The following is a 13,672-nucleotide window of genomic DNA, read 5'->3' on the forward strand; positions in this document are numbered from 1 at the left end:
CTTTTGTGTCAGGAAAAGATCCTAATGCAAATGGAAAAGGATGAACTTGGAAAGTTCTCCAAGTCTTTTCTTTAAGGGCATCTTAAAAAATCATGTCAGGAAAGTTTGCATTTCTTATCGGACTTGCAAATATGATAAGAAAGGCTTGGAGTGAGATGTATATAAGGGGTAAGGCCAAGCTGTGCTGCTCTACATTTGGGACCCACATTTCATTTTCATCAACGGCTCCGGGATAAAGAAGAAACCATGAAGTGGCTTCTGCTTCTGGGCTTGGTAGCACTCTCCTATTGCAAGGTGACCAAGTAAGTATTGGGCTGTGAGTGTTCTTCAAAGAAAACATGTATAACAGCCTTGCTCAACTTGGCACCCTCCGATGTGCTGCCTGGAGCTGATGGGAGCTGATGTCCAATATATCTGGAGGATGTCAAGTTGGGCAAGGCTGATGTATAATCCTCTTCAGAAACAGCCAGCCTTATCTACAAATTTTATTCAACAAGCTCTTCCAGCAAAGGTTCTCTCTCTGATGCTGAAGAAGTTGTGCCTCAGTTCTCCACCTGAGAATGGAAGATGAGCCAGTGTGGTGTAGTGGTTAGAGAGTTGGACTGGGAGTCGGGAGATCCAGGTTCTAGTCTCCACATGGCCATGGAAGCCCACTGGGTGACTTTGGGGCAGTTACAAACTCTTTAGCCCAACCCACCTCACAGGGTTGTTGTTGTGAGGATAAAATGAAAAGGAAGAGGATTATGGGGTTCTTGGAGGGGAAAAGGTGGGATATAAATGTAATAAATAAATAAGATGGCAACATTTTCTTTCTTCTGTCTGCAAGCACACCGCACATTCTTAGTGTAGGAGCTGCCTTCTTTCTACACATCTGAGTACCTTGTAGAGGAGTTGTTCTTGACCTGAATCTTCAAGGCCAACCCTAAAGCAAATAAATTCAAGTCCTAAAACCGAATTTGCTCCACAGTCTTTGGTAATTAAGATCAGATCTCTTCCTTCTATCGCCTGTCATCATTCTCTTTATCATGGTCCTGCTTAGAGTACCCCTGAAGAAGGTGAAATCCTTGAGGCAAAACCTGAAAGAACATGGGCTGCTGGAAGAATTCCTGGCGAAACATCCTTACAACTTGGGCTCAAAGTACTTCCCTGAACTAGCTGGCGCGTATGATGCTGAGCCCTTGCAAAATTACATGGATGTGAGTATTCTTTATTTGGGAGGTATGTCTGAAGTAATACACTGACATAAGCCTGGCTTACTGAGTTTTGGTCCTCCTCGATGCTCTACGCTGGCAAAATTGCTGTCCGTTCAACTAAAAATAAACCATTTGATAGGTGCTGCTCTCGAGCTTTACCTTACGTTTTGAGAACCGCTCAATCTATCCTTTCCAAAACTTTACACTCTCTTCTCCATTGCTAAGCATCCCCCGTTTGCTCACAAGTGCCCACCCAGTTCTGCCCCTCATGGAGGTGCTCCCATGCAGTCACACAGCATCCCACTACCAGAAACTATCCCTAATTGCCAGTTGGGGATCAATGGAGCAGATATAGAAACAGCACAGAGTGGCAGCACCAAGTTTTCTGTGCTTGCTCCTTCCCATCAGACTTCCACATGTATTGTACTGTGTGAGTTTCACAGCTAGACAGGGCAGTGCAACATAAAAAAAAAGTTAGCCCAGTAACCTCTGCATGAGACCCAAAAAGCACCAGCATTTTGGCCTGGAGAGCAATAAACTAGCTGTCTCGATTTAGGAGACTGATGATGAGGTGGTTTTGGAGGTGGTTTAGGATCAAGTAATATAAATTCAATCTTCTTTCTTGTGGTAGTAAATGGATTTCACAGGGTTTTGCATTATTTCAAAAACCTGCACAACCTGTTTGACCAGAGGTGACAGTGGGACAAAATTAATGTGTGTGTACAGAAAAAAAAATATTCTCTGTCCCCAGCTTCAGACCTTCTGTGGGGATAGAGGGATAGCAATGATGTGCTCTCCTTATGATGCCCCATTTTCTGCCCCCCACAGCTTGAGTACATAGGTACCATCTCCATTGGTACTCCACAACAGGAATTCGTAGTCCTCTTTGATACTGGCTCTTCCAACTTGTGGGTCCCTTCTGTGTACTGCTCCAGTGAAGCCTGCTGTAAGTAGCCTCCCTAACTTTTTGCTTTCAGAAATGGGAAAGAATTGGATTTTCTTTTATTGACATGTTCAGCTGTTTGCTCGTCACTGGGTATAAGAATGGCCATACCTAATACTGGGTATGAGTAGGTGGCTAATAGCCCTTGAGAGGTGGCAGTAGAGGGAATCCATGTGGGCATTCAGGCTACAGCAAGAACTTCATGTTTGGAGATCTAAGTAAGCAGAAGTGACAATTAAAAGTGGAAAATGCAGATTGGGAGTTGGTTATTAACATTTTGTCAGTGGCAAGAATCTTAAGAGTTTAATTTTGGGAAAAGGAACTTACACCTCCCCATTCCCCCCCCCCCAACTACTGGGATGTTGCAACAATGATGAGCAGTAGGCAGGCAGTGCTGCACAACCATGTAGCATGTTGCATTCGCAGGGCCTACCGCCAGTGCAGAATAGCACTTGGTAAAACAATCCTGGAAATAAACTGAAATGCTTGCTTCCAGCACAGGACAGTTCAACGGGGCTCCCTTCTGTTCCATTCTGGAAACCAGAGTTTCAGCTCATTTCCTCTTTCTTTAGGAGGTGTTATCATTGAATGCTGTCTGATGAAATTAAAGGGGTGTCTATATGACACTGCTTTGTAGCCAGTTCTCTCAAAACCCCACAGCATCACTGCTGCAAGGCGAAAGTGATAAATATAGATGGCAGAAGGGCTATCCAGCCAGAAAAATGCAGCACCATTAGCCATTTGGCTCGTCAAGCCCACCCCTTGCCCTGCGTTCCCGCACTACTTGGATCTCCCCCAGCAGCGCCCACTGGCTCAACCCGAACTGATGGAGAAACAACATGGTGGAAAAACAACATAGTAACCATGGAGAAACAACATGGTAACCATGGAAGAACTAAAAAAAAAAAAATCATGGTAAACCCAGACTACTAAAAAGCAGTTTTGGGGGTAAAAGCACAATGTGGCTGCAAGTTGGTGGCTGCATCGTATAAATAACGCAGCGCCGCAGCGCCACTGCGCCGCCACGATGGGATAAATAGGCCATATAGACACTCCCTAACTTACTGTAAAAGAACTAAAGAATGAATATTTGAAGACAAGTTTATTGAAAGATGAATGTTTTCTTTATTTGTTAATGATGCATTTTAAATTGACTGATAATGTCTGTCTGTATTCATTGGGGAGGGGGTTTCCACTTGAGCTTTGGTTGAAGGTATTGTGTACTGAATGATATCTGTATAATAAGGATAACATGATAATAATAACGCTGATATATGCAGAAATGACATGTAGGGGAATATTTTTCATGGCAACTAATGGACTGTCGGGAGAGGAGAATTCCTCTGATCAATGGCCAGGTGTTTTCCCCTCACAATCACCACCAGCTTCCGTTCAACTAAGATTAGGGGGCAGAGTTTTCACATTAGGGGAAATTGTGTCAAGGTGGCTTAAAGTGAAGCATTTCTTCCTTTCCACATTAAGCATCATCATAATGCCACAACCTCATGGACTAACTCCTTTGCATTGCAGCGAACCACCGCCGCTTCAATCCTCAACAGTCCTCCACCTACCAGGCCACAAGCCAGAGTGTCTCCATCACTTATGGCACTGGGAGCATGACTGGAATCCTAGGCTATGACACCGTCCAGGTAACCTTCTGGAAGAAATATTACGGTTTTAATAGTCCAATACCGAGTCAGCATGGGGTCTTGGTGGATAAACAGAAGCAGAAGGTTACCGTCCAGGTAACCTTCTGGAAGAAATATTACGGTTTTAATAGTCCAATACCGAGTCAGCATGGGGTCTCGGTGGATAAACAGAAGCAGCACTTACTGAGAGGCATGGAAGATACTGGGTAGGAATGAACTATACAGGAAACAAAACTGGGTGCCAGCCATTTAGATCTTATTTGTGGCAAAACTAGACCTTCCCAACCTGGGACCAACCACCAAGCTGGAGTCAGCCACACCTCCCGTCTTGTCAGGTCTTTGACTACCCTCTTGCTTTTGCAATTCCAGTCAAGGAGTAAAAACAGGGGGCTTATCACACCCTGCCATGCATGGCTTGTGAACTTCATTCATCTTGTTACATTACAAGTTAAGCCTGACCTAGAATATCCAACATATTCACATTGCACCCTACAGACTGAACAAGCAAAACTCTCCGAGCCATACTATGATTGTTTTGCCTTATTCAAGATCTGGGAGTAGCAGGGTTCAAGCTACACATAAAATAAAGTAAGCTACCCTGGTGCAACAACCTCAAAATACACAGTCAGATAATACTTTTATTAGGACCAACCAAATATGCAAAAGAAATTGTGGGCAAGCTTTCAAGATCTTTATACCTCTTCATCAGTCTTTATACCTCTTCATTAAAATGTTGTAAACCGCCCAGAGAGCTTCGGCTGTGGGGCGGTATATAAATGTAATTAAATAAATAAATAAATAAATAAATCAGTCAAGATAAATTTGGGTAACTAATGAATTTTATTTTCTTTAAATGGGGGAATCATCCATTACACATTTATTTGTTTGTCCCAACAGTCCTAACATGAAACTTTCATGACATCTAGTAGAGCCTAATCCATTTAAGTCTGTGCCTCATCTGCCACTCCAACTTAAGACTCTGACTATGCAGATTTCATGACTTCGACCTCAAGTCAAAGCTTTTCCGCCCCACTCTTCTTTTCCTCCCACTTTTTGTAACATCTTGCCTGACGAAGAAATCTAGAGATCTCAAAAAAAATTGCCCACAATTTTTTGTTTGATTGGCTCTAATAAAATATTGTTTGACCATGGATTTTGGAAGTGTTCAAACTGTGTTCCAGGAAAGATTATTATTGTTTCTCCCAGTGAGAAAACCAGTAATTCAAAACCAAAGGTTAGTGCTATACAAATGAGCCTGCTCAAGTCTCAGACTTGAGTGTTTTCCCCTCCCTCTTCTGGAATGTGCCAGAGTAAGAGATTGGAAGCTTCCACTTCCAGGTTTAAACTAACAATAGTTTGTTGTTTTATATAAGGACAAAACAAGGGTTTATTCAAACAAACCAGGATCCTGGTTTGTTTCAATAAATCATTGTTTAAACTACCAGCAGATAAAGGTTTTGACATATTGACCCTGTTCAGATGACATGCTAAGCCATGGGGGTAAGCATTTTGAGCTAAACATCATGGCTTAGCGTGTCATGTGAACCATTCTTAATCATGATAGCTGCATAACCACAGTTTAAACACACTCACTAACCATTTGCTGCAAAGGGGTAGTGGCCTAACCACAGCGTAGCGTGTTGTCTGAACAGGCCCAATCTTCTCTTCTTGTCCATGTCAGAAAAGGAGAGGAAGGTGGGGGGGGGGATACTTGAGCCCGAGCAGACTTTTTTTATATAGTACTAACCTATAGTTTCGCATTACATTCAAAGCAGCCAATATCATAATAGTCCTTACAACAGCCTTGTAATGCAGACCATTATTCACCAACCTTGATTTCTTTTTAGCATGAAATCAAAATATTCCTTTTCACCGTGAAATTTTAAATTTTTAATGTTTTTTTTAACTGATTGATTACCTGTTTGCTGGTTGAATTTTTTTATGCCTCCTATTTTGAAATATTATAAATGTCTTTTATAATGTTATGTGCACGTCCCTGGGATTCCTTGTGAATGAAGGGTGGTTTATAAATTTTACAAACAAATAAGCAATTATGATCCTCATGTTACAGTCATGGGAAGATGAGGTTGAGAGATACAGTGGCTTACCTGAAACTGAGCTCAGGTTGAGCTGAGCTTTGAGGTAGGGGGAGGATTCCAGTCCATTACAGCGGATGGAAAGCAAAAAAGGAAAAAAAAGGAAAAAGGAAATGGCTACCACCACACATACACACATGTATCAGCTGGGAACTAGAATCTTTTCTCCAAGTTTCCTTATGTGTCGTATTGCCCCTGTCCTTCCACATAGGTTGGAACTATTCAGGTCACCAACCAGATCTTTGGCCTAAGTGAGACTGAGCCCGGCACCTTCCTTTATTATTCTCCCTTCGATGGCATCCTGGGTTTGGCTTTTCCCAGCATTGCCTCCTCTGGTGCAACTCCTGTCTTTGACAACATGATGAGTGAGGGCTTGGTGTCTCAGGATCTCTTTTCTGTCTACCTGAGCAGGTAAGTATGGGCTATCCGCTCCTCTACCTGGGAAGGGTCACAGTAACCATTCATTGCTAAAGGACAGGGCAGAGCAGGAGCATCAACCATATTCTTTCTAGGAATTTAGCAACAGGAAAACGGCAGTTGCTTACACAGGATGAGATTCAGCCCAGATACCAGATTTAGACCCATGTGTAATTGCTAAACTGCAGGCAATACTCTCTTTAAAATGTTAAGAAGCTGACTCTATGCTTCCTCCAAACTGCAGGATCAATAGAAGTTTTGTTGAAAGACGCTTTAGGCTTAAGGCCAGGTAGGATAGAGAACTAAATTAGGCAACCTGCTAAATCTAATGATTTCGCCCCTCTACATCGTTTAATGAGTCTCCTGGAGTACTGAAAAAATATAAGGTGGTAGTTGTTGTTAATGGGAACTAATTAAATAAATATAGGCATCACAACTACTTGGGTGTCACCATAACCCCTGTGGCCCTCTTCTGATTAGCCTCAAGTTTCCCAAGCTGGAACGTAAGGAGCTCCATAAAAGTCGCTGCATGCAAGATAGTCACAGTAAAAAAAAAAGAGAGATCTTATAGAGCAGGAGTGGGCAAAAAGTAGATCTTGAGAGTTTTGGACTTCAACTCCCAGCAACCTTGGCCACTGGCCTTACTTACAAGGGCTTCTGGGACTTGAAGTCCAAAACATCTGGAGATTTACCTTCTGCCCACTGCATTATAGAGTAACCTGGTTTCTCCCAGATGTTTTCAATTACAACACCCAGGATTCCTGAACATTGGCCATGCTAGCTCAGACTGATGGGAGTTGGTAATCCAAAACTTCTGGAGGGTACCATGTTGGGGAAGGCTGTAATAGAGCATCCCTCAGCCAGAGGCGAACCCTGCTTCCCAAGTGGCATGACAGACATGTAGCACTGGCAAAATGAACACTGGGCCAGCAGTTCATTTCTCCAATCCCCCCCACATCCAATTTTTTAATGCACTGCATTAATGTTTGTGTGTTCATTCATTCATTTTTAAAATTCAAAATCTGTAGTTGGGCAATACCTTTATTAGGATCAGCCCAAATTCCACAAAAAACATTCATTTTAAAAAACGTTGATCCTTCAAAGTGCAGAACTACTTCAGGGATTGGAAATGGGGGGCGGTAGGCGCTCTTGGTGACATCAGAGAGGGCCAGCCAGAAAATATGGGGCTTGATGAGCAAATAGTCTAACAAAGCAACTTCCCATGTTTTCCTTTCTCAGCAATGACCAGAGTGGGAGCTTTGTCATGTTTGGCGGTTACGACTCCAGCTATGCTGGGAACCTCAACTGGGTGCCTCTCTCTGCCGAGTCCTACTGGCAGATCACTGTGGACAGGTAATGAAATTCCTACACCTTCAACCATTCTCGCTCTCGTTCACTTCAATGCCAGTAAGAACAAGGTGCAGAATGTGATGTGTTGATGAATGGAGATGCCTACAGAATCCAGAGAAAGGCAAAGGGAGGAAAGAGGCAATGCTGGTGGGGGACATGTAATAATATATTTCAAAAAGCAGCCTTGGACGGTTGGTTTGTTCTTATATGGACCTCTCGGAACATTGGCCTCAAATTTTCTCATCTGCATAATGTGGACAAAATAGTATGGTTGTTTTCTTTCTCTTATGACTTGCCTGTGTTTTCTTCAGCATCACGATGAACGGCCAGAGTATTGCTTGCTCCGGCGGCTGCGAAGCTATTGTTGATACTGGCACCTCCATGTTGGCTGGTCCCCCCAGCTGTATCGCCAATATTCAGAACAGCATTGGTGCCAGCCAGGCCTCCAATGGCGAGGTAAGGAATGACAAGTTTCCGGAGGCTCCCAAGACTGACAGTCTCACAGAAGGGAAGAAATGTGGTTTAACAGGTTCTGACTCCTAGCATGTGGTTTTTGTTTTTATTTTTTAAAGCACTGACCCCAAATCCATATAAGCTAAAGTCAGTTTATGGTGAAAGGGAAAGGCAGGTGTGCGATTGCTTTTCACCCCTTGCCTGCCTGTTGTCTTTCTTCACTATACAAGGAAGCTCCTGTTAATCGCTGTGGAGCAGCGGTTGGGGAACATAATATATATGGAGATAGATGTTTTCTTAATGTAAATAAGGGCTTGTCCAGGCAACTCAGGATTTGGAGAAAATAAATGTCCTGTGGTTACTTATAGGTTATTGTGGGGGATCAAGACATCTTCCTCCAAGAAATAACTTCTGTTAGGAGAGTATTGCCTTTTTTTAGGGTGACCATATTTGGGAAACCAAAAAAGAGGACACCTAGTGTGTGTGGGGGGAAGCAGCTTTCTGAGTCCTGCAGAAAGTACGTTATTCCCCCGCCACCTTAAAGAACCCGATTGGAGTGGAGGAGGGGAAAAGTTTTCATTCTGCACCACCACCATCCACTCCAATTGGGGCCTTTTCTATAATGTCCACGAATGACCCACTTTCCCCTTTAAGACCTCAATTGGAGCTCGGGGTGGGGGAATGATGTGCCTCAAGAAAGCATGTCACTCCCTCCTGCCATGCTAATGGCAGCCTTAAAGGGGAAGGTGTGTCATTCCAGGACATTATTGAAAATTATAGAAAATCCCCCCTGACACCATGGAAAGAACAAAAACCAGGACAAATCCGGGGAAATCCTGACAGTTGGTCACCCTACTTTTTTCAGTTTTCAGCCGAAAGTATGTGCTTGCTAGGAAAATGTCCATTTCCACCCTAGCACTAGTTAGCCAGTGCTATCACATGATTGCGAAGACACAAAGATTGCAGACAATGCCTGTGAGATCAGTGATAGCATGTGACACAACTCTCCCCACCCAGCCCAGTCCTCCCCCCATGATTTGTGTGCCACCTATTTAATTCCTTCTGAATCAGTTCTGGTCCCAGAGAACAAAACAAAACAAAATGGCTCTCCCTTCCCCACCTCCACAATTCCCTGCTGTTTTGTGGCATTTCTTTCTTACTTGTTTGTTTGAAATACTGCAAACAGATATCTCCCAGGAGTAGGGATAATGCCGTCTTCAATTATTTGGGGAAGGAATAAAGTACTGGACTTGGGTTTGCAGGACTATCATCTAAGACTTGGGTTATGCATTGACTGCCTTAGGTAGAGTACTTTAATACAAACAGAAAAGAACTGTGAACGCTGAGGATAACAGTTGTGTCTAAGACCAGCTAGGAGTTATCATCCTAATTAAGGTCCTTCTCTTGGCCCTTCCATCTGGACTAATTCCTATTCCATAGTACGTACATCTTAAGCTTTTCCTTTGCTCTCAAGTTTGAAGGTTCAGTGTCATGTGACTAATATCTTTGTTTTTTATCTATTTTACTGCATGCCAGTATATGATCAGCTGCAGTGCCATGAATAGCCTGCCTGACATTATCTTCACCATCAATGGCATTGAGTTCCCTCTGCCTGCCAGTGCCTACGTTATCCAGGTAAGAGTTTTGGTTAAGCTGATTTGGAATTATCTTAAATCATTTCTGTGAGAGGATCAACCTATGGCGTAAAAAGAATCTAATTCAGTAAGCAGTAAAATAAGCAGTTTCCCCTAGGCATTGTGGGATCTCAAACTCTAGGGGTAGAGAAGTTTTCTCATATTTGAAGTGATTTTGATGGCATGCTTTGAAAATTTCATAGCGTACGAAGGCTCCCATAGTACTCCAAGAAAGGAAGTTTGTGTCCATTTGACACATTTTTTTTCATTTCCATTTTTTCCCCACTCACATTTTCACAGGAGCATTCATCTTTAAAAAAAAATAATGCCGGGTGCAACATCCTCCGTCCAGGGGGAGGATCCCACAATCACCATATCACGAGATCCTCCCCCCTCTCTCCTGGAAAGCTGGGAGGTCTAGACATGCCCGAAGTATGCTTCTGTACACCAGTTGCAGGGGAACACAAGCGGAAGGGTGCTATTGCACTCATGTTGTACTTGTGGGCTCCCCACATGCAGCTCGTTGGCCACTGCATGAACCGAATGCTGGACTAGTAGGTAGACCTTTGGTCTGATTCAGCATGGCTCCTCTTTTGTTCTTATGGCTCAATAGCACCATGTCCGCATCTATATACTCTGTAGAAGCCTTCTCATGCCAGAAAGGCACCCCAGTTGCGTGACTGGTACACAGGCATTACAATTCATTTTATGCTGTTATGTCTTGTTTCAGGGCCAAAGCTACTGCACAACTGGCTTTGAGGGCATCGACATCCCCACTCAGTCTGGAGAGCTCTGGATCCTTGGAGATGTCTTCATCCGTCAGTACTATGTTGTCTTTGACAGAGCAAACAACCAAGTCGGCATGGCATCCTTGGCATGAACGTAACAACATCCATTGGCAAAACCGTTCCCTACAGATAGTCTTTACTTCCCGGAACAAAATGTGGCCCATATGCCCCTCTCCACAAACTGCAACATTAATAACAGTAGAATAAAGGAATATAAAAGCAAAGGAATTAATTGCTTTGCATGCCTCACATAGCAAATGGGAAGGTGGAGAGTGTTTTTTTTCATTTTGTGTTTGTTACATTTTAAGAGGTTCCAAACATTTTTTTCTGCATCAGAGAAGCTTGGCTCTGCCAATTTCTCAGAACCTTTGTTCCACTGAACATCTTTTTTTATTCTACTGCACACACAAAATATCTTCTCAGAAATGAGCTATACTATCTCAAAACATAAACTTCTTGTGAACTTGCACAGCATATCATCCCTTGTAGAAATTGTTCATTTAGAATCCTTCACTTCAAACATTTGAATTTTTCAGTTCTAAAAAAAGCACTTTTGAGGGAATTCAGGTTAAATTTATTTGTCATAAGCTTTGGTTTTAAAAAACAACGCTCTTCTTCTTTTGTCAAATGCAAACATTCATTGCATTGCAGTGTCAAAGCTTCACATCAAACGTAAAAACAAAAACCAATATGGGAGTGCATTTTGACACTTTGCAGCATACGGTGGCCCAGCTGAGGGGAAATTCACACATGCTGACTCGAGTGAATGCACACATGCATGCATGAAAAAGCCATCACAAATCAACCATCACAGAAAGAGTCTTCATATCATCATCTCACCACACAGTAATTCTCCATGCAGGCAGTTCACACAGTCAGCTAAGTGTCACCAAGTGATGTCAGTGTGACCCTTCCTAATTTGGGGGACATTGGGAGAGCTGTGACTAGGAGATGGATTCAAGAAGACTGGGGGAAGACAAAAAGATAGTGCATTGCTATTTTGGTACCAGGTACTTCAAGCCGGGGTGCACTATAGGCATATCTACACTGCAGGCTTACAGTGGCATGTTACTCCCTCTTCCTCTGGGATCCTTGTGAAATTTAGTTCTGTGAAGGGGAATAGGGAGCTCTAACAGATCCTTCTTTGCACCCTCATCAAACTACAATGCCAAAAATTACCTGGGGAAGTCATGGTTTATATAGTATAAAATCAATCATTATAGGTTCGTAGCGTAAATATGCCTTATGAGGTAGGGTGGTTGTGTTACCCACTTTACAAATCAGGAATAGAAACAGTTTGAGAACCCTTACCAAGCTCACTCAGGAGGAGGTCTCTGATAGAGCATGTAACTATCTCAAACACATGGACTCTCCTGCCTGTATAGAGAGATTTGTCTGTTGGATAGCTACAAGCTGTGGAGGTCAGATATACACTAGATAAACTTCAAACTACTTTCCAAGCTGCCATGTGGGTATGCCTAAGGAGCATGTGTATACATTACATTTATATAGGACCTAAACCTAATGAAGAGCCATGATTCCTAGCCAAAGAATTTTAGGAAGTGTTGTTTCATAAGACGACCAGAAAGGCCCAACAAAGGCTTCTCAGCAGGCTCACAAAATTGCAGTTCAGAATTCTGGGGGTTCGGGGTGGCTGGGTGCGTGGGCATGGAAAGGCATAGCCATTCATCTGGTTCCAAATGTTTAATGTTGATGTAATCTTATTAGACAACTCTCTGCGGGAGTTGAGAGAAATGTGTCCTGTCACCTGTTTGAGGAAATGCTGCTGCAAACACTGTCCAACCCTAAAACAAATCCAAGGACTGTAAAGGACCAAATCCCATTCCAGGGAGCCTGGTGGTTAGCAAGCCTCACCAAAGAAATCATAAGTAAAATTCATGTAGAAATCTTAACAGCAAAATGCAAATTTACCTTCAACCTAGAAAAACATGTTTACCCTTAAATACCACAAATTGTATATTTTAAGGTTTATATAATTCCAGCATACTATATAACCTTAATTTCAAAACTTCATTATGCACTAATAGATCTGGTACCAAAGCAAGAAAGGACTTAGTGGAAATGCTCCAGTATTAGAGTCAATTTCGTACATACCAGTGAATCTACAGTGTGGCTCTGTTATATAAAATTTAGTTGAAGAGTACACTTTTGACTTCCAACTTTTCTGCAATATGATCAACCCTGAAGTTTGCATATAATCCTGCAAACAGCAACAGGATTTCTGCACCAGACCAGGTGTGAAGAGATCTACGCAGCTCTGGGGACAAGAGGTTACTTCCCTTGCTGGCAGCAGGCCAGTACCACAACATGCAGCAGGAGAGGTGTGATTAGAAGTTGTCCTTGGTCCTAGCATATATATCCTCCTACACCTCCATTCTGAAGAGGCAGGAGGCTCTGCTGGAGTCTTTATACTGGGATTGCAAAGAGGAGACATTGTCCCATTGTGTTCGAAGGCTAAGGAGATATTGGTTAGAAAACCATATCCTCATATCCTCACACTAGGGCTGAAGTAGTGTCCCCACTAGTAAGACAGAGAGTGGGTACTGCCAGGGATAAAGTAGTGGTAAGGCCAGCTCATACCACTAGTGGCAAGCTTATTTGTAGATGCTCTCCACATTTGAGGTTAAAGTGGTTATGCTCCTCCTGTTCAAAATAGGCCTCGCATTTCCTCATAACTTACGGAGCAGTGCCATTGAGGTTATTCTCACTACCAGGGGGCAATGAAGGGTTGCCCCCCACAGTTTGCTGGCCCATGGGTGAACTGGTTATGTGGGATGAGCTGCCAGAAAGTTCTTGAGGAGAGTCCATATTGGGGCTGGCTGAAGGGGAAAAGGTTTTAGCTGGAGGTGGCAAAGGAAGGCTGTGGGCATTTGAAGATTGAAAGAGGGCAGTTATGGAATTTCTGAGGTTAGCAGTGAGAGAAGTGGAAGGATGAACAGCAGTGGAGGGCACAGAGGTTCCAGTTGTCCTTGTAATGAGAGAAGGAAGGCTATGATGACCAGAAGGGAAGTCACTTGGCCTGGTGGGAGGAGGCCTGATGCTTTCTGGCCTGTTTAGATGTGGCATAGTGGACCCTGGTCGTATCGGAGGATTCGCCGAATGGCCTAGCCAAGAAGAAGGGGGTTTGA

The 13,672-nt window shown here is 43.2% G+C and overlaps 2 protein-coding genes across 2 annotated transcripts in view; one reads left to right on the forward strand and one right to left on the reverse strand.

Moving 5' to 3' along the window:
* Nucleotides 1-235: 235 nt before the first annotated feature.
* Nucleotides 236-10,620, forward strand: LOC134393664 (pepsin A-like). Its single transcript, XM_063118727.1, has 9 exons — nucleotides 236-302; nucleotides 1,040-1,196; nucleotides 2,022-2,139; nucleotides 3,667-3,785; nucleotides 6,093-6,292; nucleotides 7,538-7,651; nucleotides 7,960-8,104; nucleotides 9,638-9,736; nucleotides 10,466-10,620. The coding sequence occupies exons 1-9, from the start codon at nucleotides 247-249 to the stop codon at nucleotides 10,613-10,615; spliced, it is 1,158 nt and encodes a 385-aa protein (XP_062974797.1). The 5' UTR covers nucleotides 236-246; the 3' UTR covers nucleotides 10,616-10,620.
* A 2,600-nt stretch (nucleotides 10,621-13,220) lies between these two features.
* The window catches only part of VWCE (von Willebrand factor C and EGF domains), a 29,493-nt gene continuing 29,041 nt past the window's right edge, over nucleotides 13,221-13,672 (reverse strand). Inside the window, exon 20 of the mRNA XM_063118393.1 lies at nucleotides 13,221-13,672. This exon is cut by the window's right edge and continues 303 nt beyond it. Coding sequence (XP_062974463.1) covers nucleotides 13,221-13,672 — 452 coding nt within the window.

The sequence above is a fragment of the Elgaria multicarinata genome, chromosome 2, assembly GCF_023053635.1.
Source record: "Elgaria multicarinata webbii isolate HBS135686 ecotype San Diego chromosome 2, rElgMul1.1.pri, whole genome shotgun sequence".
Lineage (NCBI taxonomy): Eukaryota > Metazoa > Chordata > Lepidosauria > Squamata > Anguidae > Elgaria > Elgaria multicarinata.

Coding starts and splice junctions, on each gene's coding strand:
- LOC134393664 (XM_063118727.1), top strand. CDS start 247: ATGAAGTGGCTTCTGCTTCTGGGCTTGGTAGCACTCTCCTATTGCAAG. Junction 2,140..3,666: donor CTGCTCCAGTGAAGCCTGCT/GTAAGTAGCCTC, acceptor TTTGCATTGCAG/CGAACCACCGCCGCTTCAAT. Junction 8,105..9,637: donor GCCAGGCCTCCAATGGCGAG/GTAAGGAATGAC, acceptor ACTGCATGCCAG/TATATGATCAGCTGCAGTGC.